At 43.0% G+C, this 24608-nt stretch overlaps 1 protein-coding gene across 2 annotated transcripts in view; it reads left to right on the forward strand.

The window, feature by feature from the left end:
* The window catches only part of CAMKMT (calmodulin-lysine N-methyltransferase), a 415676-nt gene extending 394237 nt beyond the window's left edge, over positions 1–21439 (forward strand). For both annotated transcript variants that reach the window (XM_012450588.3, XM_064364047.1), the window contains 3 exons: positions 4137–4200; positions 15338–15469; positions 20882–21439. In XM_012450588.3, the coding sequence (XP_012306011.2) occupies positions 4137–4200; positions 15338–15469; positions 20882–20959 (274 nt within the window). In that variant the 3' untranslated portion in view covers positions 20960–21439. The remainder of the gene's footprint in view (positions 1–4136; positions 4201–15337; positions 15470–20881) is intronic.
* The last annotated feature ends 3169 nt before the right edge of the window (positions 21440–24608 follow it).

The following is a 24608-nucleotide window of genomic DNA, read 5'->3' on the forward strand; positions in this document are numbered from 1 at the left end:
ATGGTGCGATATCAGCTCACTGCAGCCTCCACCTCCTGGGTTCAAGCAATTCTTCTGCCTCAGCCTCCCAAGTAGCTAGGATTACAGGCGGGCACCACCACGTCTGGTTAATTTTTGTATTTTTAGTAGAGATGGGTTTCACTATGTTGGTCAGGCTGGTCTTGAACTCCTGACCGCAGGTGATCGGCCCATCTTGGTCTCCCAAAGTGGTGGGATTATAGGCATGAGCCACCATGCCCGGCCTGCTGTCCCTGCTTTTTAAAAAGACATCATTGTCAATTTTCATAAGTAGAAGACAGTCCTATTTATTTGCTTATTTTATTTTTTTGCTTTCCAAAAAACACATCCTAGAACTGATGGCTGGAAAGCTGAAGATGTATGTCTCATATGCTCCTCAAGGTATATACTATCACTATAGTGACTGCCTCTACAGCACAGCTGTTCTTTCCGCAGGAATGAACCTTTTCATCTACTATGTCCTCAGCTCTTTCCCAAATGCTATGGGAGAGGCAAAGAAATGCAGAGATAAGGCTGGGCACGGTGGCTCATGCCTGTAATCCCAGCACTTTGGGAGACTGAGGTGGGTGGATCACCTGAGGTCAGGAGTTCGAGGCCAACCTGGCCAACATGGTGAAACCCTGTCTCTACTAAAATACAAAAATTAACTGGGCATGGTGGTGTATGTCTGTAGTCCCTGCTACTCAGGAGGCTGAGGCAGGAGAATTACTTGAACCCAGGAGGCAGAGGTTGCAGTGAGCCAAGATCGCGCCACTGCACTCCAGCCTGGGCAACAGACTGAGACTTAAAAAAAAGAAATGCAGAGATGCTCTCTGTCTTCAAGAAGCATAGCAGCTGGATGAGAGGACAACAGTGAAATGCAGGAACCCAGGAGAACCTCCAAATATTCTGCTTGTTGTACTGAGTCTGGAAAAGGAAGAGATCACTATGGATACAAGTAAACAGGGATGGATTTCTCGACCAACCCGCCTAACTCTAATCATCTGATGACCTCTCTCTTTTGCCTAAACCTGTCAGTGGTCTCTTCCATGCATTCTTTCATGCTCAGGAGTAATTACGATTAGATGTGAGAGGTGGTACTGAGCAATGGCTCAGCGCACAGACTCTGAAGCTAATATGGTACAGAGGTGAATCCCAGCCTTGCTGATTAGTAGCTGGGTGACTCCGAACCTCTCTATGCCTCAATTTCCTTAGCTACAAAATGTGGACAATAATAATAATGCTGACAGTAAAACCTACCTCATAAGATTGATGTGAGGATTAAATGAGCTATGAAGAGTTCTTAGAAGATACCTGTTACCTAGTACTCAGCTCAGTATTAACTGGTTTTGTTGTTGTTGTTGTTGTTGTTGTTGTTGTTTTGAGACTGAGTCTCACTCTGTCGCCAGGCTGGAGTGCAGTCACACAATCTTGGCTCACTGCAACCTCCACCTCCTGGGTTCAGCGATTCTCCTGCCTCAGCCTCCCAAGTAGCTGGGATTATAGGTGCCTGCCACCATGCCTGGCTAATTTTTTTATTTTTAGTAAAGATGGGGTTTCACCATGTTGGCCAGGATGGTCTCGATCTCCTGACCTCGTGATCTGCCCGCCTCAGCCTCCCAAAGTGCTGGGATTACAAGTGCGAGCCACTGCGCCCAACCGAGTATTAACTGTTTTGTTATTAAAACGTGTGTCTCTGCCATTTGTATTTAATGTGTGTCCTTGTGCCTGGCTCACCTCCCTGTTATACTGTCACCTCCATAAGGACTGGCATAGTGCCCTCTTCTTCCTTATCTCTTTATTGTTTGTATTAGTCCATTTTGCATTGCTACAAAGGTACACCTGAGGCTAGGTAATTCATAAAGAAACGAGATTTAATTGGCTCATGGTTCTGCAGGCTGTACAGGAAGCCTATTGCTGGCATCTGCTTCTGGTGAGGACCTCAGGGAGTTTCCTCATGGCAGAAGGCACAGGGGAAGCAGGCGGTCACATGGTGAGAGAGGGGGAGCAATGTCAAGAGAGAGACAAGAGAGGCTCTTTCAAACAACCAGATCTCACATGAGCTCATTCCCATGGGGAGTTCACCAAGGTAGATCCGCCCCATGGATGAAAGATCCACCCCATGACCCAATACCTCCCACTAGGCCCCACCACCAACATTGGGGATCACATTTCAACATGAGATTTGGGGGGACAAACATCCAAACAATATCACTGCCTTTCAGTGCTGTATATACAATTCAGGTCCCATGGTTTTGGAATCCTAGACATTCCAGGACTGTTCAGATTTCAAAGATTCAGCTGTATTTTCTAAGCTCAGTTATTATTAGCTCAGTTCATAGTTATTAGGTTGGTGCAACTTTTGCACCAACATAATATCAGCTCATATATCCCAATATGGGGTTCAGGAAAAAAAAAGTCCCTACCAATAGCTATCGTTGGCAGTCTCTAGCAGGTTTGCTTTCTCTTGGCAGAGCGCTCTAGCAATGCCCAGGAGCCTGTCTGCAGAGGCTGGACAATTCCGCTAGTGTTTGGCAGCCAGTTCTGTTGTGCATGCCTTCAGCACTAAATGCTTTCACCTGTCCCCACCCCAGCCCCACCCACAGAATCCTTTCCTTGGTTTTAATAAACATCCAGCTATCTTTGTCCATTTATTGCTGCTATAACAGAATACTACAAATTGGGTAATTTATAAAGAACAGAAATTTACTTCTCACAGTTCTGGAGGCTGGTAAATCCAAGATCAAGGCACTGGCAGGTTTGGCATCTGGTGAGCATCTGGTCTCTTCTGCCAAGATGACACCTAGAATGCTGCATCCTCTGGAAAAGAGGAACACGTGTCCTCACATAGCAGAAGGCAGAAGGGCAAAAAGGAGGCAAACTCCCCACCTCTCAATACTGTTGCATTGGGGATTAAGTTTCCAACACGTGAATTTAGGGGAAGCATTCAGACCATAGCATCAGGTATGGCCGAATTAAGTAACTTGCTACCTACTGGCAAGCAACCCAAACTCAGAGGTCTGGGACCTGCAAGTTCAGATAAGGAAACTGTGTCCCAAGCTTCCAAGATAATACCTGGTGAGGACAGAGTCAGACTGACCCAAGCAAAGGGATGACAGACAGGGCTACGTGAACAGAAATTTACTAAAGGGATGGAAAACGAAAAATCAAAGTGAACTGTAAAAACATTAACATAGGCTGGGTACAGAGGCATGTGCTTATAATCCCAGCACTTTGGGAGGCTGAGGCAGGAAGATTGCTTGAGCCGAGTAGTTCAAGAGTTCAAAACTAGCCCTGGCAACAGAGTGAGACGCTGTCTCTAAAAAAAAGAAAGAAAGAACTAGCTGGGCATGGTGGCACACACCTGTAGTCCTAGCTACTTGGGAGGCTAAGGTGGGAGGATTGCTCGAGCCCTGGCGTTTGAGGCTGCAGTGAGCTATTATGTGTGATCACATCACTGCACTTCAGTCTGGATGACAGAGCAAAACGCTGTCTCAAAAAAAGAAAAAAGAAAGAAAACGAAAAAAACAAACAAAAAATCAATGTAGAGGCCCAGAGGGGAAAATGCAAAGTTGCTGTGGTCTCTGTGATGTCTTGCCTGGGCCTGCTCTGTTTTTTAGTTGTTCACTCCTAAGTCAGAGGTTGAGTCTAACTAACCTCAGTGCTGTTTCTAGTCACTAAAATCTATTACCTCCTTGAGATATATTTCATGGTTTGGGTGTTACAGGGCTGGTGGCCTGTTGTCTGAGGGCAGCCACACAGCACCCTTGGTGGACAGAGGGCCCAGGTCCAAGGGAGACTAGGCTCTAATGACAGGAAGTGCCCAGAGTACTCCATCTCAACCAGATGGCTACCCCAAACAGCAGTTTGGAAATTGTCCCTGTAGCATTCACACATGGCCCAGTCATGTGTGAGTCCTGGCCCATTTGCATATTGACAACTTGACTTCAGTTGGATAACACTGACCACAATATCTCCTCCCCTCAACTCCCTCCAGTGAAACACTTGAATGGTAGGAAACAATTTCTCTTTTTTAGTGTTGGGTAAACATGTGTAATTAGCCTTGTACTTATCTCTATTAGTATCATTAGACTTGAAAACCCAGTTTAATCTGGATTCTGCTCTCTTCTCAATGTCAGCCTGTTTCTGGACCAGTACAGAGCCAGCCTTGTTGATGCAATAAAGAGATTACTCCGGCCCAGGGTAAGTATGTTTCTATTTTCTCCTGAACAGTGGCTACAGAATAATTAGTCTGTGCACAAAGATGGAGAGAGTAATGGAATGGCAGGATTAATGTCATGTAATACTTTAATACTTATTATGTCCAACTTCAATTGGGTCTTCTGATCTATTAGATTCTTTCCTAATCATAACTAGGAAACTTCTTACCCTTGGCCTTCTGATAAGAAACACAGTGGGTAGTAAAATAAATGCAACCGCTTCAAAGATAGTGTGAGATTATTTTTATCAAAGAATTTCTTGAGTCTTTTCCTTTGATGACAATATCTTCATATTAAGGTCGAAGTATGATATTGAAAGTTTTCTGTTGACTTCTGTCATTTTAATTCCTTCAATGGTAACCTTTGTCATTGGGTATTTATTTATTGCAAAAGAATACTTTTTTCTTTTTATTTCTGTTTATATTAAAGAAAAAGGACTTCAGATGAATTTGTATATTAATAGTTCTTTGCTTTAAAAGGAAGCCATTATTTACATATTATAAACATTAGGTCACAATGAAGCCAAGCATGGCATCAAATATTGTGCACATTTTTACATTTATATATCCATTTATGCCTGTGAGTAAATTACAGAGTTTGTATCCACTTGTATTTTGTTGGACTGTTATACTAAGCTAGGAGGTCCTGCAGCCTAAACGGAGAGTTAATATACATCTATTTAAAGTAAGAAAACGAGTTTAAAGCTCATGCATTAAAAAAAAAAATCTTATAACTATGTAAGACTCTTGCTGTGCCATAGGAATTTAAAATAGGTTAACAGTATTAATATAGTCAAAGATAGGAATGCATATTTATCTAAGAACACTGAAGAGTGTGTGTCTGTTTCTAAAGTATTTTTCTAGAAAGGCTCACTCTAGTCTTCTGACTCAGTGAGACTTACAGACCAATACCTTTTAACCATTTTTTTAATATCTTTTTCATATTGAAGGTTCCCAGAGCAATCTGATAATCATCCTTTGCCATACACTGTTGCTTTTTATTCTGCTATCTCTATGTAGCTCAGAAACTTAAAACAGGCCTCTCAAAGGAGTAGTCATAGCCTCATAAGTGGTAATCAGTCCATTCAGTTGGCCTCCTCAGTTGCCCCTGTGAAATGGGCAGTAGATCTTGAGGCAAGAAAGGGGTATGTTCCAAGCTATCGATGGCCACTGCCTGGTTGAGTAGGCAGCCCAAGTTGAGAACAGAAGAAGGAATTTTGGGTGTCTGCATCCCCCCACCGCTGTTGGCCTTGGGTGATTCTTGTGAGCATTTGCAAAACCAGGATTTTCAGGGATGGCCTGAGATTCTTGGATATGAAGGCCTCTATGAAAATGTACCATACATGAATATAATGCTTTCAAGGACTCCCGGATCTCACACTGCACAAACAGTACTTCACTCATCACCAATGCCCCTTCAAAGCCTATTTGTGGCAAATACTCCATTTTGCAGCACATTTGCATTATTTACCTAGGATCTATTGTAAATCATTCACGTGATTTACAATAGAAAAGTGCCCAAGCTATGAATAGACCTAAATGCAGACTGGACTGGAATCTAGCAGCTCTTCTGTACCCTCTAATAAACCCTGAGCTCACTCCCTCTGTGTGAAGTGTGGCTGCACCCGGCAGCCCCCTCTGAGCGAGGACAGCAGCCCTCCTGCTGACGGCCGATACTCACCTTTAGCCTAGAGAAGGGTGAGGAAGGGCCCTAGGGGAGGTGCACTTACTCCTGCTATGTGAGGAACAGGGAGGCCAAGTCAGAGGGGCTCACACTAACCTGTAGCATTAGAAATGGCAGTGGGGGGGGGGCTCACTTAGGTCCCTCTTGGAATGGCTGATACCCAAGGCTGCCAGGTATTCTAAAGTGTCAGGAGCCCACCGTCAAAGGGGAATCCCAGTTGTGGATGGCACATGGACTTACCAAAATTACCACCCAGGAACCACATCCCCATCTGGAAGTCTAGGGAGGTGGACACTTGTCCTCCCTGAGCCTCCACCCAAATGGACCACAGAAGGGTCATGTGGGCTGGGCAGTGAACAGCACAGTCCCATAGCCTGTGCTAGGGGGCTAGGAGGCTGTCCAGAGCATGGGGCAACCAGAGGAAAACTGGACTTTTCTTCTTAGCTCTCAGGGCTGGCTGTTTGCTGAAGGACCTCCCCCTGCTGAGTATACAGTCCAAGACTAAGAAAATGGTCAAGGTTTTATTCCATTACAATTGAGCTGGTTTTAGTGTTCTCTTGAGCCCAGATAACTCATCTATGGTTTTGTGGCCCAAAGGCCGAAGCTGTCACAAGAAGCCCACAAAGAAACTACATGGTGGGCTACCTGGTGGATCCTGAGTTCTTGATGATTCAGTGCAAGATACAGCAAGTTCTTTGTGCACTTCCAGCAAATGCTTCAAGTTCATAGTGTGGCTCCAGTTTCTGAAGGTATAGTGTAGTGGGTGGAAAGCATCAGAAAAATCTGCATACAAAACCCAAGTCTGCATTAACTACCTGGCGTCTCTGAGCCTGAGTTTCCTCACCTGTCAAAAGGCAGGACTAATGCCCACGTCGTGGGCTGGTGCGAAATATTTACATATGTAAATCCTTGGTCTGTGCCTGGCTCACAGGAGGTGCTCCTTAAGGGGAGCTGCTTCTCTTTTATTGCTCTACAACTTGTCGAGGTTAACCCACAGGAGACATTAGTCCAGGGGGATGCTTGCTTGGCTGATGGGACACCTGAGTTCCAGGCCCAATGTGGCACTAACAGGCTCTGGAATCATCTCTCGCTCCATTCTCCCCAAAGAGGGAAAATGAGGAAGTTCACCTGTGCTCTCATAGAGTTCTGTGAGCTCTGAAATCCTACATTCACCTCACAGACAGAAGGTGTATGTGGGCCCTGGAGGCAGAAAGCTTAGGTTCAAATCTGGTCTCTGCCATTGACGGAATTAATGTCTGGAAGCCTCAGTTTCTCATCTGTAAAACGGGGAGTGAAAAAGCTGATGCACTGTAATGGACATGATTGGCTCTGAGTATCTATTCAAGGTTAGCTCTGGTTACTTTGACTGGTAAATACAGACTATGGGGGCCTTCTTCCAAGCATTTTCCTGGAGAAATGCCAGTGGCAGGGGAAGACATGATTTTCTTGACCTGGACTTTGAGAAATTTCTGCACATAGTTGGCATGCTGCATCTCCCCTGCACATGTGTCCTGAACACCTGTAGCAGGCCCTGCACTGGTTCCAGGAGGATTGTCTACCTGGATGAAGATGACACTTTACTACAGACAGTCCCCACCGAGTCGGGGGAGAGTGCTCTACATTGGCAAGAGAGAAGTAACTGCAACTTGAAGGTTCAAGCGTCAAGCTGTGGGAACAAATGAATTCTGCCATTTAGGGGAGTGTGGTTGATTTCTACCTTGAGCCAATCAGTTGTCTGCGGTCAGAGGGTCCAGAAACAAAGAAAATAAATGGAAAGAGGGAGTTTCTCTGCCTTTCAGTTTCCACACTGAAGCTATGAATGAAGAGAAACAGGGCCCCAGAGAGAGCGTAGCCACCAGGGTGGGCTCCTCGCTTGGCCCAGGGGTCATGTCAGATCCCAGCTTGAGCTTAGATCCTCAGCCAAACAGTCACCTGTGCCTGAACAGTCATTACAGCAGGCCCCAAATTTCAGCAGGGCATGTTTGTTACCACCTGAAATGGAGACTTTCCTCAACCTGCTGGTTAACTCCTGTCAGAACTATCTTCAACCACAAGGGACTCTCCAGCAAACTTAACAGATGAAAACAATAGAATAGATATGAAAGAGGAATGAAATCAGCACATTTTACCCATTCCAAGAATCAATGCCCCTCCCACCACCCCCCACCCACCCACCCACTTTTCCATCTGGTGAGTGGCTTCTTGTTGCTGATGATTGATAGGGTGACTCACTGTCACTGTATTCCTGAAAGTCCATGACAATAGCAGTGTCCAGTATCAGAGGACCCAAATGTAATTTAAAATACAGGCACAGCAGCCTGCAAGTTGAACTTTCATCCAGGAATGACAACCAACAAATGATATCTACTAATATTCCTCTGAAATGGCTTTGGCTACAGGGAGGGGAGCCAAGTCAACCAGACAGGATGAGTTTGCCCAGGCCCAGAGGATAGAATATTGACAGTAATCCAGCTTGTTACCACTGCTAACCAGCTGTCAAGAATCCAGAAATATCACTGTGGAATTCACTTAACCTTCTTCAGAAATTGGCCTTAACTGACCACCAGATTCCCAGAGTCCTGCCTAGATCCAAGGTTTCCTATAAATGTAAATCATAAACTCTTGTATTAGAAAAGCAATTTTTTTGGGGGGACTGGGTCCCACTCAGTCACCCAGGCTGGAGTGCAGTGGCACCATCACCGCTCACTGCAGCCATGAACTCCCGGACGCAGGTGATCCTCCTGCCTCACCCTCTCAGATAGCTAGGACTATAGACATGCACCACCACGCCTGGCTAATTTTTGTATTTTTTATAGATATGGGCTTTCGCCATGTTGCCCAGGCTGGTCTTGAACTCCTGGGCTCAAGCAGTCCTCCTGCCTTGGCCTCCCAAAGTGCTGGGATTACAGGCTTGAGCCACTGTGCCCAGCCAAGTTCTTTTTGCTGAGACACATTCTCATCTTTTTTTTTTTGAAAAAATCTAACATCTCTGCCCCCCTCTGTATAAACCTCTTTGTTTGCTCATTTCGGGGAAATTGCCTTGCATATGTGGGATCAGTACTGTGAACTGAAATAGTGCTGAAAGGCACTTGGGTTCTTATCTGCCCACTGAGTCAGAGACCCAGCAAATCCTCACCAGTTCTTGGTGAAAAGTTAGCTCCTATGGTTGTAGGATTGCCTTTGACACAAGGGTTGTAGCTTAGAAAGAGTCCTCAGATGGTTTTAAGACCCTCAGAGCAGAGGCCCAGCCCTGAGAAGTCCTTTTCTAATATCTACCCAGATGCTGTTCAGCACTTACAGTGCTGTGTGCTTAGCAGAGAATACCAAGACATGAGGCAGAGTTTCTGCCTCCAAGGACATTGCAGTCTGGTTGTGGAGGTGTAACATACACCAGACAGTGCAAAATATAGTCCAGTGCTATTTTTACTTGTTTTGTGAATCTTTCAACTTTATGCCTTCAATAGAAGGAGAAATACTCTGTCCTGATTCAACAAACATTTGTTGAGCAACTACTATCCGCTTGGCACTGACACCATTCCTATATGCTGAGGAATGTGGGCTAGGAGAATGACTATGAACTAGGAGCACTGTGGGAATCTCATAGCTTAGCAGGACAGATGAATACATGAACTCCCAGGAATTACAGTGCAATGTGGTGGGTACAGGGAGGGGAGCCAAGCCAACCAAACACCAGGAGAAAGCATCAAGAGTGACTAACTGCCTGAGGAAGGTTTCCCTAGAGGCAGTGGTGTCTGACTTCGGTCTTAAAGAGTAAGAAGGGCACTGTGAGTGTGTGGAGTAAGAAAAAGCATGATGTGTTTTGGGATCAACAAGAAGTTGCTCTGGCTGGAGTGTAAGAGTGTCTGTGGTTTTGAGGTTAGGGTTGAGGGAAGGGCAGGAAGATGAAGTTAAAGAGTTATGAACAGCCAAGAACACTGGGATGAAGAGACCAGGCTCTACTGTATGGGTAACGGAGAGCCATTGAAAGTTTTTGAGCAGTGGTGTGTTCAGGTGTACCTTCTAGAAAGGTCACTCTGCCCATAGCATAAAGGATAAATTGGAGTAAGGGAGAGCTTGAAAGCAATGAAGCTCCTCAGAGATCCACTGTGGACCAATATCTGCCTGGAATTATCCATTTAGGAGCTAGTGAAAACTGAAAATGGAGAAAAGGACATTGAATAGATATTCACTGAGAGTTGCATTCAGCAAACATTTGAGTGCCTCTCAGATGCCAGTAACTGTGCCAGGCCCTGGGGATAGAGTGAGATATGGCCTAACCCTGCCCTGGAGGGGCTCACAGTCCAGAGACAAGCAAGGGATGATCACCTGGTGGTGTATGACTGGCACAGCAGAGATATGGGCAGCCCCTGGGGACAGGCAGTGGAGGTGGCTAACTGGGGAGGAGTCACAGTATGGAGGCCAGAGAAGTCAGCAAAGGCATCACCAGGGCAGGGAGTCTAACCTGGGTGCTGAGGGATGAGTAAGAGTAACCAGGCAGACAGAGAACTGGAGGTGAGGGAGGCATTCCACCCAAGGGGAGCATCAGACATAGGATACATAAAAGAACAGATGAGGGCTGTGATGAGGGTGGGCTGACTAGTGCCCAAGGAGTGGATGAGGGAGTGGCACGAGACAGGGCTGCGATAAAGGCATGGGGCAGGTCACGGGGGCTTCGCCTGCCATCCCAAGAAGGTGGGACCTAAGTCAAGGGTTTCAAACCCTGTTTAAATGGCAGAACGCTTTGGTCAAAACTTCTTAGCCAGCACCCCAATCACAAAACAGATAAAAATGATGCAGCTCTAGTTAAACTAAATGTGAGGCTAGTACTTCTGTCTTGGTCTTCCTCTTATCCCTCAAGGCCACCCCTGAAGCAATTCAGAACACAGTTTGAGAACCACCTGCAGCAGGTGACAGTAATGCAGGTGGGGGGGGGGGTGGCATTGAAAGGTCTTGAAAGGCAATGCTGTGGTTCCCAAGTTTCCAGCTTTATTTTGAAAGTGACAGATACAGAAGTGCTTGGTACCTAAGAGGTACTCAGCGTGCATGTCTGAGTGTATGTGTATGTATGTGCTGTGTCTGATGGGTACTTCCCTGGGAAGGATAAGGGTTAGCAGTCAAGATTATTGAGTTTTATTTTGGACAAAATGGATTAAAGGTATTTTCAGAATATCCACATGCAGTAGGCACCTGAAAATATAGATGTGAGCCCTGGGCAATGGTGAAAGCTGTGGTTACAGACTTGGGAGTTATTGGTATATAAGTGACAGCTGAAGCCACGGACATCAGTACAATTGCCTAGAATTAGATGGAACATGATGAAAAAGTAGGCAGAGTCTTGAGGACTACTGACAAAAGACAGGTCAGAGAAGAGAAGCTACTAAAGAAGGCTGACAGAGGCTAAGAGAGATGCCAGGAGAGGAAGCAGGTGAAGGCATTTCAGAAATAAGTAAAAAAAAAAAAAAAAAAAAAAAAAAAAGAAGCTAGGCTGGGCACAGTGGCTCACATCTGTAATCCCAACACTTTGGGAGACGAAGGTGGGAGGATCATTTGAGGCCAAGAGTTTGGGAGCAGCCTGGGCAGCATAACAAGACCTCGTCTTTATAAATGACAACAAAGAAATAGAAAATAAGCCTAAGCTTAAACATATAATTGGTATTTACTAGTTTGGTTGCTTGGAAATGAAAAAGGAATAAGCTAAATGGAGAATAGTGCTTCCTCTGTCTTGGTCTCCCTCCCCTAATACATTTTGTTGGTATAGCATATTCCTTTTACAATAAATCTGAAGCATACCTATTTTTCCAGAAGTACACACCCTTTAATATATAGGTATAGATTAGTCTAGCAGAATAACAACTGAGCTCACAATGTAAACAGTATCTCTCTGGTTTAGTGGAACTTCTCCCTCTTCTCTCCAGGAATAAATGAATTCTCTCGAATTTCTGCTCAGCAGTCAAAGTGTTACATTCAATTGAGTATTCATTCTGAGTTTAAAGTGGTTTTGCAATGGAATGCTTAGAAAGTTGTGCTTTGGCAAATTGAAAATAATTTTTCTAAAGTGATGGGCTAATTTGAAATCCATATTCCTTTTCTCGTTTTGATTTGTGCAGTTGAAATTGTAAAGCATATTCCTCTGATCGCACAGGTCCACCACCTGTGACGTGTTCGCTCCCCTGGGGGTACTGGGGTCTTCTAAAACCATTCATTATGGGGAGGGGGAGATGTTGCCACTCAGTAGTGCTCAGTGAATGAATGGATGATGGACTATTTTCCATCCTAACTATTAATCCACATCTCAAAGATGTCTGTATTCAACAAACCGAAAAACAAAACAAAACTCCTGATGAGTAATTAGAAATTAAAACTACTGCCCAGTCTTTCTCTCTCTCGTGGGCACAGAATGCTGCTCTCTGAAATCCCATCATAGCAGCTGACTCTGTAAAAGCTTCTTGGGAAAATCTTTTCAAAAGAATAAGCAATAGAACATGGCTTTTGAATTCCCAAAGTCTCAAATTTTTTAGATTGCTCAACTTCTGGATTTAGTTTATTGTCTCATCAGATATTGACTGAGTGCTTACTATGTGCTAGGCACTGAGAAAATGTAGTGAATAAAACATTAGAAGATCCTGTTGTCATGGAGTATGCATTCGAGCCAGAGAAGTCAGGGCCATAACAAACAAGGATACAATGTGTGTCCCTGGTGATAAGTGCTAAGAACAAAAATAAAGCCCAGCAAGGGACTGCGTTCTAGGCAGGGTGGTTAGGGAGGGACAGGTAGACTGAGAGCTGAAGGGAGAAAGGGATGTTTAGGCAGAGAGTGCTGTCACATGCTTAGCTGCCGCCCTTACAGCTCACCCCAAGCAAGACATGTGGGATGCACTGCTTTGTCAATGCAAGGATCAGCCCAACCTGGAAACCTGTAGCCTTATGCACATTATGATATGCAGCTTAGATAATAGCTGTTAAAAACCTACTCTTCAAGGGTTACCGTGAGACAACTTTTGCAGGTGACTTTTAAATAAAACAGCTTCCATTATTCAAAAATCCAGAATGGCAGCCAGCTCTTAGAAATGACTAAAATGACCTACCAGCATTCCCTGTTTTTTTCCTAATGGAGACTTTTGCTCTCCTGCTGAGACCATGTATTATATCTAGTTTCACGTAAAAATGAATTTTTGCTGCTAAGTTTGAAAACTGCCTGAAAATAGCAATTAATATTGAAAAAGCTGACAGAACCTTAAGTGTAGTGGCATGATTGGTGCTGCTATAATTATGTACCTGAGTGTGTACAGGCCTAAGTAAACACAGTATGAAAACACACTTGATGCCCAGGACAGTGTATCCATGTATTTTCTTACAGGTAAGTGAGGGTGAAGGGGAGAGGGAGAGAGAATTGATAGAATGTTTAGAGCACTGTTCGGTGGTGTGGATTTTTCTAATCTTACATCAGTATGATCTTTCTAATTATTTTCACATTCATCACTGCATTTGATCCTTACAGTTTGCTGAGGGGAAAAGGCAGGGCAGCTTTGTTCTTCCCATTTGATGGATGAGAAAACCGAGTGGATCAGCAAGGATGGCTTAAGGTTCTTATCTACAAAATGGAGAGATTGGACTACATTACCTCCAAGGTTCCCTCTAGCTCCAAAGTTCTGTGATTATTTTCTGATTGTCCTGAGATGCTTAATGGTGGAGATTCCTCTTAAGTCCAGAGTCCTTTCTGCCACATTTCCTCCTTATAGTCTTCAAACCCTTCACTGCATGTTTAATCATCGTAAAATGCCATGTCTACTGTACAGGGTTGTTGAGAAGATCATTGAGGGGATTAAAGGGAGGGTTTGTGAAGCACCTAGCACAGTGGTAGCTATCATTATTATTGTCATCACTGTTACTAATAAGGAGACATGTAATGTAGTGGAAAGAGCATCAGTGCTGGGGCTTCTGATCATTCACTGACAAAGTTGATAATACCTACCACATAGGGTGGTTTAAAGAGTAAAGGAAGGCCAGGTGCCGTGGCTCACTCCTGTAATCCCAGTACTTTGGGAGGCCAAGGCAGGTGGATCTCCTGAAGTCAGGAGTTCAAGACCACCCTTCGTAAGAAACTCAGGGCCGGGTGAGTTGGCTGACACCTGCAATCCTAGCGGAGGCCAAAGTGAGTGGATCACCTGAGGTCGGGTGTTCGAGACCAGCCTTACCAACATGGAGAAACCCTGTCTCTACTAAAAATACAAAATTAGCCAGGCGTGGTGGTGCATGCCTGTAATCCCAGCTACTTGGTAGGCTGAGGCAGGAGAATCACTTGAACCTGGGAGGCGGAGGTTGCAGTGAGCCGAGATCGCACCATTGCACTCCAGCCTGGGCAACAAGAGCAAAACTTCATCTCAAAAAAAAAAAAAAAAAAAGAAAGAAACTCAGATATCTTTTCATGATACCCTCAAAACCTAAAGAGGCATTTCACAGAGGTGAAGTGTTACCTTGAGATTAACAGAAGCATATAGCCATCTTTATTTAAAACACACACACACACACACACACACACACACAAAGAAAAGAAGATTCTGAAGTTTGGCTGTTCTGTACACATATGAGAGGGAGAAAAAATCCATGTGCATCCAATAGTTATCAAATGGTCATTGTGAAGTTTCATGTCAGATGGTCTTCTGAAATCCAGTACATTCTTTATTCAGGTCCTCCCATTCTCCTCACTGCAACAATCACATAAGATTGTGTGGATTATTTAGAAAAGCCTGTTTACCCTCATTAGACCACTTTCTTTGAAAAGCAATCATGTGAATACTATGAGGAACTGCTTTGCTATAGCGATGACCATTATGAGGAATTCAGCAAAGTTGGAAACCGAGATCCTGGAGCCTGCCTCTGACAGCATGGTCACAGAAACGGCTGGTGGCAGGACTGAAATATGAAAACTCTCCAAGAGGAATTGTGGTTACTTGTCTCTATGAAGGATTTCTATGAATTTTCAGGGCACAATAAACAGATGTAAGCATCCGTTGCCACATATCCCAGGACTGTGTTGGGGAAGTGTTGGCAGGTGCCAAGGAGTCACAAGGTGAGTGGCACTGCCCAGGACCAGTTACTCTAGAATCTAGTCAATGGCTTAAACTGTTGGACCTGAGACAATGCATAGTGTTCTGAACACCAGCTTTCAACCACATTTTGTTTTTTATAAGCAATTGTTTGAAAAAAATAAAACACGGCAATGGCCATTTGGATGTGAAATTTTTTTTTTTTTTCTTACTTGATATATATCTCTCCTGGAAATTACTCTCACTGTGCATCCCCATCCTGTGTGGACATCTGAAGAACAACTGAGTTTTTCTACTTGAGAGCAGTATATTAAATGCTTTGACCAGTGTCTGTTGTGTTTGGTTACCTTTCAGTTTTAAAATATGTGAATTTCCTTTTTACTGTTCTAGGGGAAAGCAATGGTATTCGCCCCACGCCGAGGGAATACTTTAAACCAGTTTTGCAATCTAGCTGAAAAAGCTGGTTTCTCTATCCAAAGACATGAAAATTATGATGAGCACATTTCAAACTTCCACTCCAAGGTTAGTTTTCTGCTTGTGTTAGATAACACTTTAATCCGCATTGCATTTTGAAGAGATCATGGTCTTTTTGGCAGGTAACCTAAATATTTGATGAAAGTACTCCTGAGGTGTGTTGCTTCTGAACAGCTATTTGTATCTGATTATTTTGTGTGGTAAAGCCATCTTTTATCTTTGCATGTCTAGAAGGATTTTAAGAAACCATTCCTGTTTACTCCTTTCTCTGAAACAAACTAATCTTTTCATTCATAATAGACTAATTTGTAGTATGCAAGGGGAGGTGGCATAGAATGAATGATAAACATGCATTTATATTTTAATGAAAAACCTTCAGTGTTTAAGTAGGTTAAATGCTTAGCCGCACTGAAATAAATAGAAGGTGAATGTCTAATTGTATCATGTTGGACCGTAAATCTTTATCTCTGCTTGCTTTATAGCTGGGTCAGTTGGCAGTTTGAGACTGTTAAATCTCATACAGAATTTCACAGTTGCGGGGTTATATGTCAGATCGAGGCGCTACAAGATTTAGGTCAAAAGCACTTATCTGAGAGTGATTTCTAAGCCTGCTTACATAAAGCAATGTTATCAGCCTTTTTATTATTTATAGGTATAGAGCAATATAGGACACTGAGAGGCAAGTGTTTCACTGAAAACTTTTTAGGATTCTCACATTTGTAAATACATGTCACAGTGACTAGTATAACATGTATTATTTCAGTAATTTTGTGCCATACAGAAATCTCCCTTCACTGAGCTAGTCTGACCTTGGTAAGAGACTTTAACTTGTCATGATTTCACAAGTTGTAACTGCAGAAAAATAAAGGCCTGACCTTAATTTTCTCCTGGGACAATGTGAACAGCATTCTTTATTACCCAGGACTATAATATAATGTAGGAGTGTGCTGGCTTTTGGAAAAATATATGCAAAATTAATCTGATCTTCCAAGCAAGAGAAAGAAATTCTCACTTTCTGGAAATGAATTTATTTATTTGAAGTTTTTAGGCTCCATTTAGCCTCTGGAGGGAAAATGGTGCTTTGTGAACTGAAAGAGTTAAATCAGGTCCTCTCACTGGTGGAGTCAGGTCCATTGCTCACAGTCAGAAAATAAAAACAGAATGATAAGTGATTCAGATCTTACCTGCCTCTCTAGAATGATGTTTTCCCCTTTTCAAACTCCCCCCTTAAAAAGCAGGGCTTTACCTGGTAGGAAAAGGGCCTCTCCTGGCTCCCTGGACTCCTCCACCCAAAGGAATAATGTGGCTTTCTCTCCAGGGTGGGGCTGGAACTAGGAGGATCAGCTGACAGCTGCTTCAGTGTCATGCATTTACTTTCCCCCTACAACAACAAATGCTTTTAGTTTCCCAGTGACAGCTCAGGAGAGCAAAGGCGTGGGTTTTTCCACCAGCAAAGATGTTCAGCATTGTGCCTGATACCATCTGTCTCCTCCCTGAGAGATCAGAGGAGTGTTGGGACGTGCCAGGCATGCCCACCTCTCCTTTGTCTAGAACTTTAGAGCGTCAGCACTTGGTGGCCCGCAAACCTCCTATTTTTATTTCCAACGTTGTACACTACCCTGCTAAGCGTAGCACATTAAGAACTAAGTGGCCTTATTTTTTCTCTGGTCATAATTCCTGAAAAGTCAAATTCACAGTTTGCTGGCATTGGTACATTGGACTAAGAAATAGTTCTCTTCATTGTTGGGAGTGGGGAGAGTGTAGAACCCTACCTAGGGGAATATTCTGCAGTTGGCTCATCCTGGATAAAAGGTATAAACGGGAGCCTGTGATAGTTATTGCTAATAATGAGAGCTATTTCAGCTGGTGTGGGGTTCTGCTTCTAGCAGAAGAATGCCTCTGGTCCCTCCTGTACCTGCTTCAGCAGCGGGGAGACTGTGCTGACCGCCCTGGCATGGTGCAGCTGTGCTCCTTTGGAGGAGAAGGAGCTCGCCCAGAGGCCGGAGCAGTGAGCCGCGGGCCACGCTGGAGGGAGCGGGGAGCGCCGCTGCTCCTCGCCCAGCCCCATGCTCTGCAGCAGGGCGCGAAGGCGGAGGCCCAAGGCAGCACCCCTGCCCCCTCCAGCCCTGCCCGCCCGCCCGGGGCTCGGGGACGCGGCCGCCGGGAGCCTCCACCCTGGCGGCTTTTGTTGGCCGCGTGCTAATAGCCAGGGCTTAAAAGTTTTCCATCTTGAGCGACAATCAGCTTTCTTCCTCTCCATCTCTGGCCAAAGCCCCCTCGTCCCTAGGACGCGCTGCTCCCCAATGGAGTAGCGGCGTTTTCCTTCAGGCTGCGTGTTATCCTCTTAGCCCTACTGTGTTGGAATAGAGCGTAACCAGCTGGAGGACTGTAAGACGCCTGATAATGCCGCTCCTTTCCGCTGTCCCGTCTTAATCTTGTTACACAAATGGTCGTGAAGAGATTCATGAATTTTAATTTTGCCCTCTGCATTAGTGCCTCGCGTCACTCATACACAGCTGCCTTCGAAGCCGAGTTTTTCACCCCTCCTCTTACAACAGGGGAAAAAATTAGTTACTTGGCAGTAGTGCAAGGTAAAAAAAAAAAAAAAGAAAAAGAAAAAATCTACAGATTTAGGCAACCACCCATGAAGCTGATTAACAGTCAGTGATCAGGAGGAACAGCTTTGCCTCTTAAACTTTTCACCTCTCATTGTTAACTGTGAAATTTTATTTCCGTTAAAAAGCAAGCCTGTAATCAAAACGGTGCCATTCTGCACTTTTCTGCCAGTGCTTTTGTTAAACTGTACCCACACCATGCAGCCAGCATGCTCAGGAACCAGGCAGCCAAAGGTGTAGTATGTTTTTAAAATACTGCTTTTCAGTCCATCCTTGCAAGGGGAGAAAAATAAAACACTTCTCTGTCCTCCCCAACCTTTTGATCTCAAGGCTGAAAATCAAATTCATTGCCCCCATAGTGTGGTTCAGAACCTTTCGGATAGTAAGATAGCAAATCGTTTTGTAAGGTAGAGATGTGACTTCGAGATTACAGCTGGCTTGATATCAGTTGGTAAAAATACTCTCATTCATGCAAATGTTGATTGAAATATAATTTTACATGCCGTGGGTTTTTTAAACTTTTGCAGAACCGCCCTGAAGTGTTTATTTTTCTGTATTTTTGTAGTAGCTCTGAAAATAGGCTTTGGCTTGGCTGTGAAGTCAGTACATTGTGTCAGAAACACAGCCATATTGCACTTCTGCTTATCTATTCAAAATGCCACATTACAAGTGGCTGGTGCTTATAATCTGTGTGGTGTGCTGTTGATAATTGTGGATACTGTAAGGGTAAACAGTCTGAACTCCACTCCCGCTGCTGCTGTTCACGCCGTAGTAAGGCTGAGCGTGTTACATCCAATTATGAAGTAAAGCATAATGCTACTAATAGCAGCTATATAATTTAGTTTAGTCCTCAAAGACCCTGTTTTAACCTATGAAATTGAAAAATTGTTTTATTCACGATTTGCTTTTTGTTCATTTTCTTTCAAGGTGCCTTTTTATGTTTGTTAAAATTGTAATTATTAATTGGCCAAGGAAGCACAGCCTGGGTAAATGGAATTATTCTTAAAGCTCCTAACATTCCGCCATCGAAGCAAGTATTGGCCAACAGCTTTGTGTGTGTTCAAGTACCCTCACATAACAGACTTGCTTGATTCAGAAATGATCCGGGGCTGGGTTATAGTGTGGCCTTTGAGGGTTATCCGTTCTTCCCCATTGTGGAAAGGGCTCACAGGCAACACGGGGCTGGCCCCTGGCCCCTTTCAGCAACGAAGCCTCCGCTTTGGCCTCCAGAGGTCAGCATAGAATCCAAGTTAAAAGTGATTTCTAACCCATATTTACAGAAGAATTATTTATCCCACATATTACCTCAGGGACTTTATAAAGAGCTCATTTGAGTCTCTGTATATTAGTGCATTGTGAGTGAGTAGGTCAGCTGACTGCCACTGAGTAATCAACTTTCCCTTATCCCCAATCCCTGAGGAAAGCATTGAGCTAGCTTGGCCCTCTCTTCACTCTATAAAATACTTCAGTGAGCTCCCTCTATCACTAGGGCAACTAGCAACAAAGGTGTTTACAGTTAGTAGGTCCCAGTCCATGGGTATGGACTGGGAAGTTGGTGAAACCATTTTCTTGGCATTTTCTAAAATGAAAGAGTAAGGTTGCAGGACCGTGTTTAGGCTTAAAGTTCTCACTACTTTGGTAGCAGCAAAAATCCACAAGGACCTTTCTAAGTAGACAACAAATCATCTATACACAGAACAAACTCCATCGAAGAAAACAGAACTAAGTCACCTCTGTGACTGTACCACTGTCAGTTCCTGGGACAGTGGATTAGAAAGTAAAGACTGAATTAGCTTTATGTTCCCCAGTGGAAAAGGGGAAGTGGGCTCCTTACTCCTGTCCTTAATAGTGATAGCATGTCCATGTCATGGTTTGGGAATATGATTTAGAAGACACATGAACCTGGAAAAGATTCAAGTTACCATGCGCCAGAGGGACCAACCTGGGAGAGTGTGATGTGGAGGCCATTCATTTTGCTTTAGGGTCGGTGGGTGGGTGGTGTTTGAGTAATTTGAAATGATAAAGGAATCGGCTCCATGTATAATTAAAAGAAATAATGATTTTTTTATTCTTATAGTCTAAAAAAGGAATTAACAGTTGGCTCATAAATGCCAACTTCAAACATATTAATTTTGTCTTTATAAATAGCAAATTATTACTTGCTAGGATAAATATAAATATGACTTTAAAACTATTCCAGCTGAATGAAGAAAAAGTGTACTTTAAATGTGAGAAAGCTGATTGGATTTTAAAATCTTATCACAGAAAGATCCTCAGAACTTCCATGCACAGTATCGACAGAACTGTTGCTAGTCTAATTGTTAGAATATGTTCTCCTCATCAGAGAAAAGAATTTTTGAGTGACTTCTTATTAATGTTGAAACCTCTAAGAAGCACCTAGAGAGCCTCTGCAATGTCTTGGGCTGCACAAGCCTTTCCCTGTGCCCAGATGTTGCCACGGACTCCAAGCAGTGATCTGACATGCCCACCTGCCTGAATAGTGTGGCACTGGTCAGAGGCAGAGGGTGCAGAGAGCAGAAACTTTTATGTCAAATGGCCAGTCAGGTGATGATGAAGGGGCCCCAGCTTTGCCTTCCCTCAAGTACCTCATAGTTTACAGAGGTCAAAATGCAGTTTGGGTATTTATGAAAAAACACCCTACCCACCCCCACCAAAAACAATCCCCATGTTAATATATAGAATTGTCACAACTGTGCCACTGAGGACTACTTTGAGTTCCTTTTCTGTGATTTAAAAGTCATCATGATACTCCACATTAATATTGACTGGTAAAGATCCCTAATTGGAGTCCCCTTACCTTTCTTTTTTCTGTTATTGTTTTCAGTTGAAAAAGGAAAACCCGGACATATATGAAGAAAACCTTCATTACCCGCTTCTGCTTATTTTAACCAAACATGGATAGAAGATTAAGCTTCTCAAAGATGAAGAAAAGTATCAAGTGCACAGGGAAAATTTTTACAAAAACAGAAATCTGTAATGGGTATCATCACCTGCCCGCCCCCTTTGCAGCATTTCACATGTGGGCTGTGGACTCCACCTGTCCTCACCCATGCTGTTCCCCAGCTGCCCTCTCCAGATCCCTCCCTGCCTCTTTTTATAGTCTGCTTGTTGCTCTTCCTGCCCTAAACCTTTGTTTGTCTTTAAATGTGTATAAGCCGCCTGTCTGAGACTTCAATTTGACTGGTGAACAACCTAAATATTTTTCCCTCTAATTGAGACAGAATTTCTTTTGATGATACCCATCCCTCCTTAAATTTTTTTTTTTTTTTTTTTTTGTCTTTGTTCTGTTTTGGTGGTGGTAGTTTTTAATCAGTAAACCCAGCAAATATCACAATTCTTTCCTGGTTAAAGAAATAAATAAAGCACATCTTTCTTATCTCTCTCCAATTAATTGTATTAAATCCACCATCCCTTTCTCTGTCTCTCTCTCCTTCTTTTTTTCCTTTTAAACAGTATGTTTTTTTCCCTATAGATGTATAAGAAATGACTACATCAGCCCAAAGCCTCATAAACTGACCGTTTGTCCTCTGGACACAATAGCGTGGCCAGCCCTCTGCTCCTCCTCCCCAATTATGTGTGATTAGTCTCAGTGTGCTGTGTCAAGGAGGGGGAGTGTGCTGAGTGCTTATTATCTGTTTAGGTACAAGAAGAGCACATTTAGGCTCTGACTATGAATGAAAAGTGAGCCTTTATCAGGGCTTAAATCTCACTGCTGCTGTTCTCCAGGCCTCTTTCAAAATAGGTCCTTCCCAGAGAAATTTTGAATAAATGGTTGATAAACTAGATTGCAACCAGGGGGAGTTTTTTTAAAAAAACTCAATCACACAATTATCTTATTTAAAATAAGTATATATTGTTATGTGCTGTGATTCAAGTGTATAGTAAACATTTAATAGGTGCTTCCTAGGATTCAGAGAGAATGACTTTTCTGCAGGGAACCCAAGCTTATCCTTGCCTAGTGCATCCATGAGATGCTCTAATGCCTTTTGTGGAAATTCAGATGTTTATCTGTAAGGAATCATCTGTGCCCACTTTAGCAGTAATGTCATTAGTAGGTTAGCTATGTATCCTCATATCTTTAGTAGAAGCAAAAACATGTATTCAGCGTGATACAATTAAAGTGATAGGTGAGAGACTGGGGGTGCATCATTTTGCATGTTAAACAAACTTAGCTGTCATAAAAGCAGCGCCTCTCAAATGTCTTCTCTGCTCACTTCTATCATCAAACAAATTTTTCACCATCAGTTTGCATGTCCTTGTATTCACCACTTTTTCTGCTCCATTAGAGCACCTAGATGGATCTCAGAAGGCATAGGTCAAGTCGCAGTTAGATCATACATTTCTTTCTCACAAAAACTTGAATTGCAATGCCAAGTGATGGGCTAACATCACAATAACAGCAATTTATTCCTCTTTGGATAAAACAGCAGTCTATTCTCAGTGCTAGATAAAGACCAGGGCAATGCAAACCAGCCATTTAGCTGAGTAGTTCAGCTAGTGGCAGCTCTCCTTTGGCGACTGTATAGGTTGCACACTGGCTTCGTATTTTCTTGTTTAAAAATTAGAATTTGGCATGTTTTAAAAGGCAACACCAGACGTTCCACTTATACTGGTGAAAATACAGCAAAATTATTTCCTCTGTAAAACCTGCAACTAAATCTGCCAGACAAAGAAAACGTATCCCTGTAGTAGCACCTAAGATGGTCTATTCTTTTTTCTTTTTAAATATGGAACAGCAGGACCATGAGAATATTTTCTTTTTTCTCTCAAGAAAATATGTGAATTGGCAAGAATTCAATTTGCATTTGTGTGTTGTGGGTGGAGAAATCCAGTGTTTATGTCTCTGGGAGAAATTATATTTTAAAAAGTAAACTAGCAATGTATTTTTAAAAATATCTGAGAATAATGTTTCAGAATTGAACTGTTGCTACCAAGAGATACCTAGTAAGGAAATACACTTATTATGTAATTAAAACCTAGTGAATCTCCTATACAACGTTAAGGGTTTCATAGATCTGCTCTTCATGGGATCCCCCACCTGGAAATATCTCTAGTCTAGGCTTTTTGAAAGTTTATAAGAAATGTCCTATATTATTGAATAATTTTACAGTTTTTGTTTTCTCAAAGTTTAATGGAATGCCGATATTGAAAAGGGAAATATAGCAGCTTTAAAAGAGCTTTAAAAGCTTATCCATTTACATTCTTTTGAACTTTGTGATATTTCTGTGCATCAGTTGCAACTGAAATGTCCCATTCCATAATCGTCTATGTAATTATGCATGTTTGTTTCAAAAAGGAAGCCTGTCTGTTTAGGAAATCCGAAGAATAACGATATTTCTCTTCTTTGTGTACCTTTATCTTCTGATAAAACTCATGATTTTTTTTTTGTCATACTAAGTAGATTTGGTTGGATCAAAGAATGTTTCTAATATTGCCCATGGTCGGTTCTAATGCTGTGAGATGAATAGCCACATGCAAGTTGGTTATAAGAAATATATTTTACTTTATAGCAAGATATATGCTGTGAATTGGGATAAAAGTGCTAGAAAAGACTACCTAAGAGGTTGATGCTATTTTGTATAAATTGTATATTTTGTTGGCTTTTTGACTGAGCATGAAAATGTAACTTCCATTAGGGAAGGGTAATTTAGGTGCTCAGTATTCAGCAGAAAACTTGTCAGGGCCATAAAAGCTTTTCTGGCTAGTTCCTCGGGTGTTTTCAGAGAAGAGCTGCCCGCCCCTTGCTGATTTTCCCTTTGGCTTCAGTATGGGCTGAATTTACCACTGCATACCTGTTGAATCAATTTGGGGGATCCAGCAGTTAACTGAGTGAATGGAAGGATTAGTTGCCCTCCAGAGCCCTATTTCAACAGCCAGGTGTCTGTCCTAAACTAGTTAACTGCTTTTGACAGCTGAAGAACCTGGTTTTAATACCAGAGGCAGGAGGTGGTGGTGTTTTTTTCCTTCTCCCTGCTACCAAAATGGGGCATACCTTCTCATGAGGGTTAGGTGTTTTTTGGTTTTTAATAGGAACCCAGCTTCCACAGATTTTGTCTTTGTGCTTAGTCAGTATTTGACTTGTTTCCAATCTACACCAGACAATTCGGTAGCATTGTCGGGCAAGAACCTTTCACTGGACTCTGGAGGTGAGGCAGACTCTGGTGGGGAACTCTCCCACATAAGGGAGAGAGTCAGAGCATATGTACAAACATATAGACACACACACTCACAGGAAAGATTCAGCTATTTGGATCCGAGATCTGGGCTTCAGCTCCCAGATTCTAGGTACATCCCCACCCCAGATCCAAACCTCCCGAGTTCAGGCTGTAGGAAACATCGTAATTATGTTGAGTGTATGCCGTAGAGAAAAAATGGATTTGAAAATCAGGCTGATTTTAGGCAGGGTAAATATGTTTTCCTGAGTGGACTATTTCCAAATTAGGAAGGAGCCTGTTAGTGTTTAACAAACCATTAAGCCTGAAATGCCACTTTTAATTCTCAGATTTCATTTTACCCAGAAAGCTTACTTTCCAGGCTGTGGCTAAATGCTC

The sequence above is a fragment of the Aotus nancymaae genome, unplaced genomic scaffold (genome assembly GCF_030222135.1).
Source record: "Aotus nancymaae isolate 86718 unplaced genomic scaffold, 86718_ANA_hifiasm-v0.15.2.pri h1tg000057l, whole genome shotgun sequence".
NCBI classification, from domain to species: Eukaryota; Metazoa; Chordata; class Mammalia; order Primates; family Aotidae; genus Aotus; species Aotus nancymaae.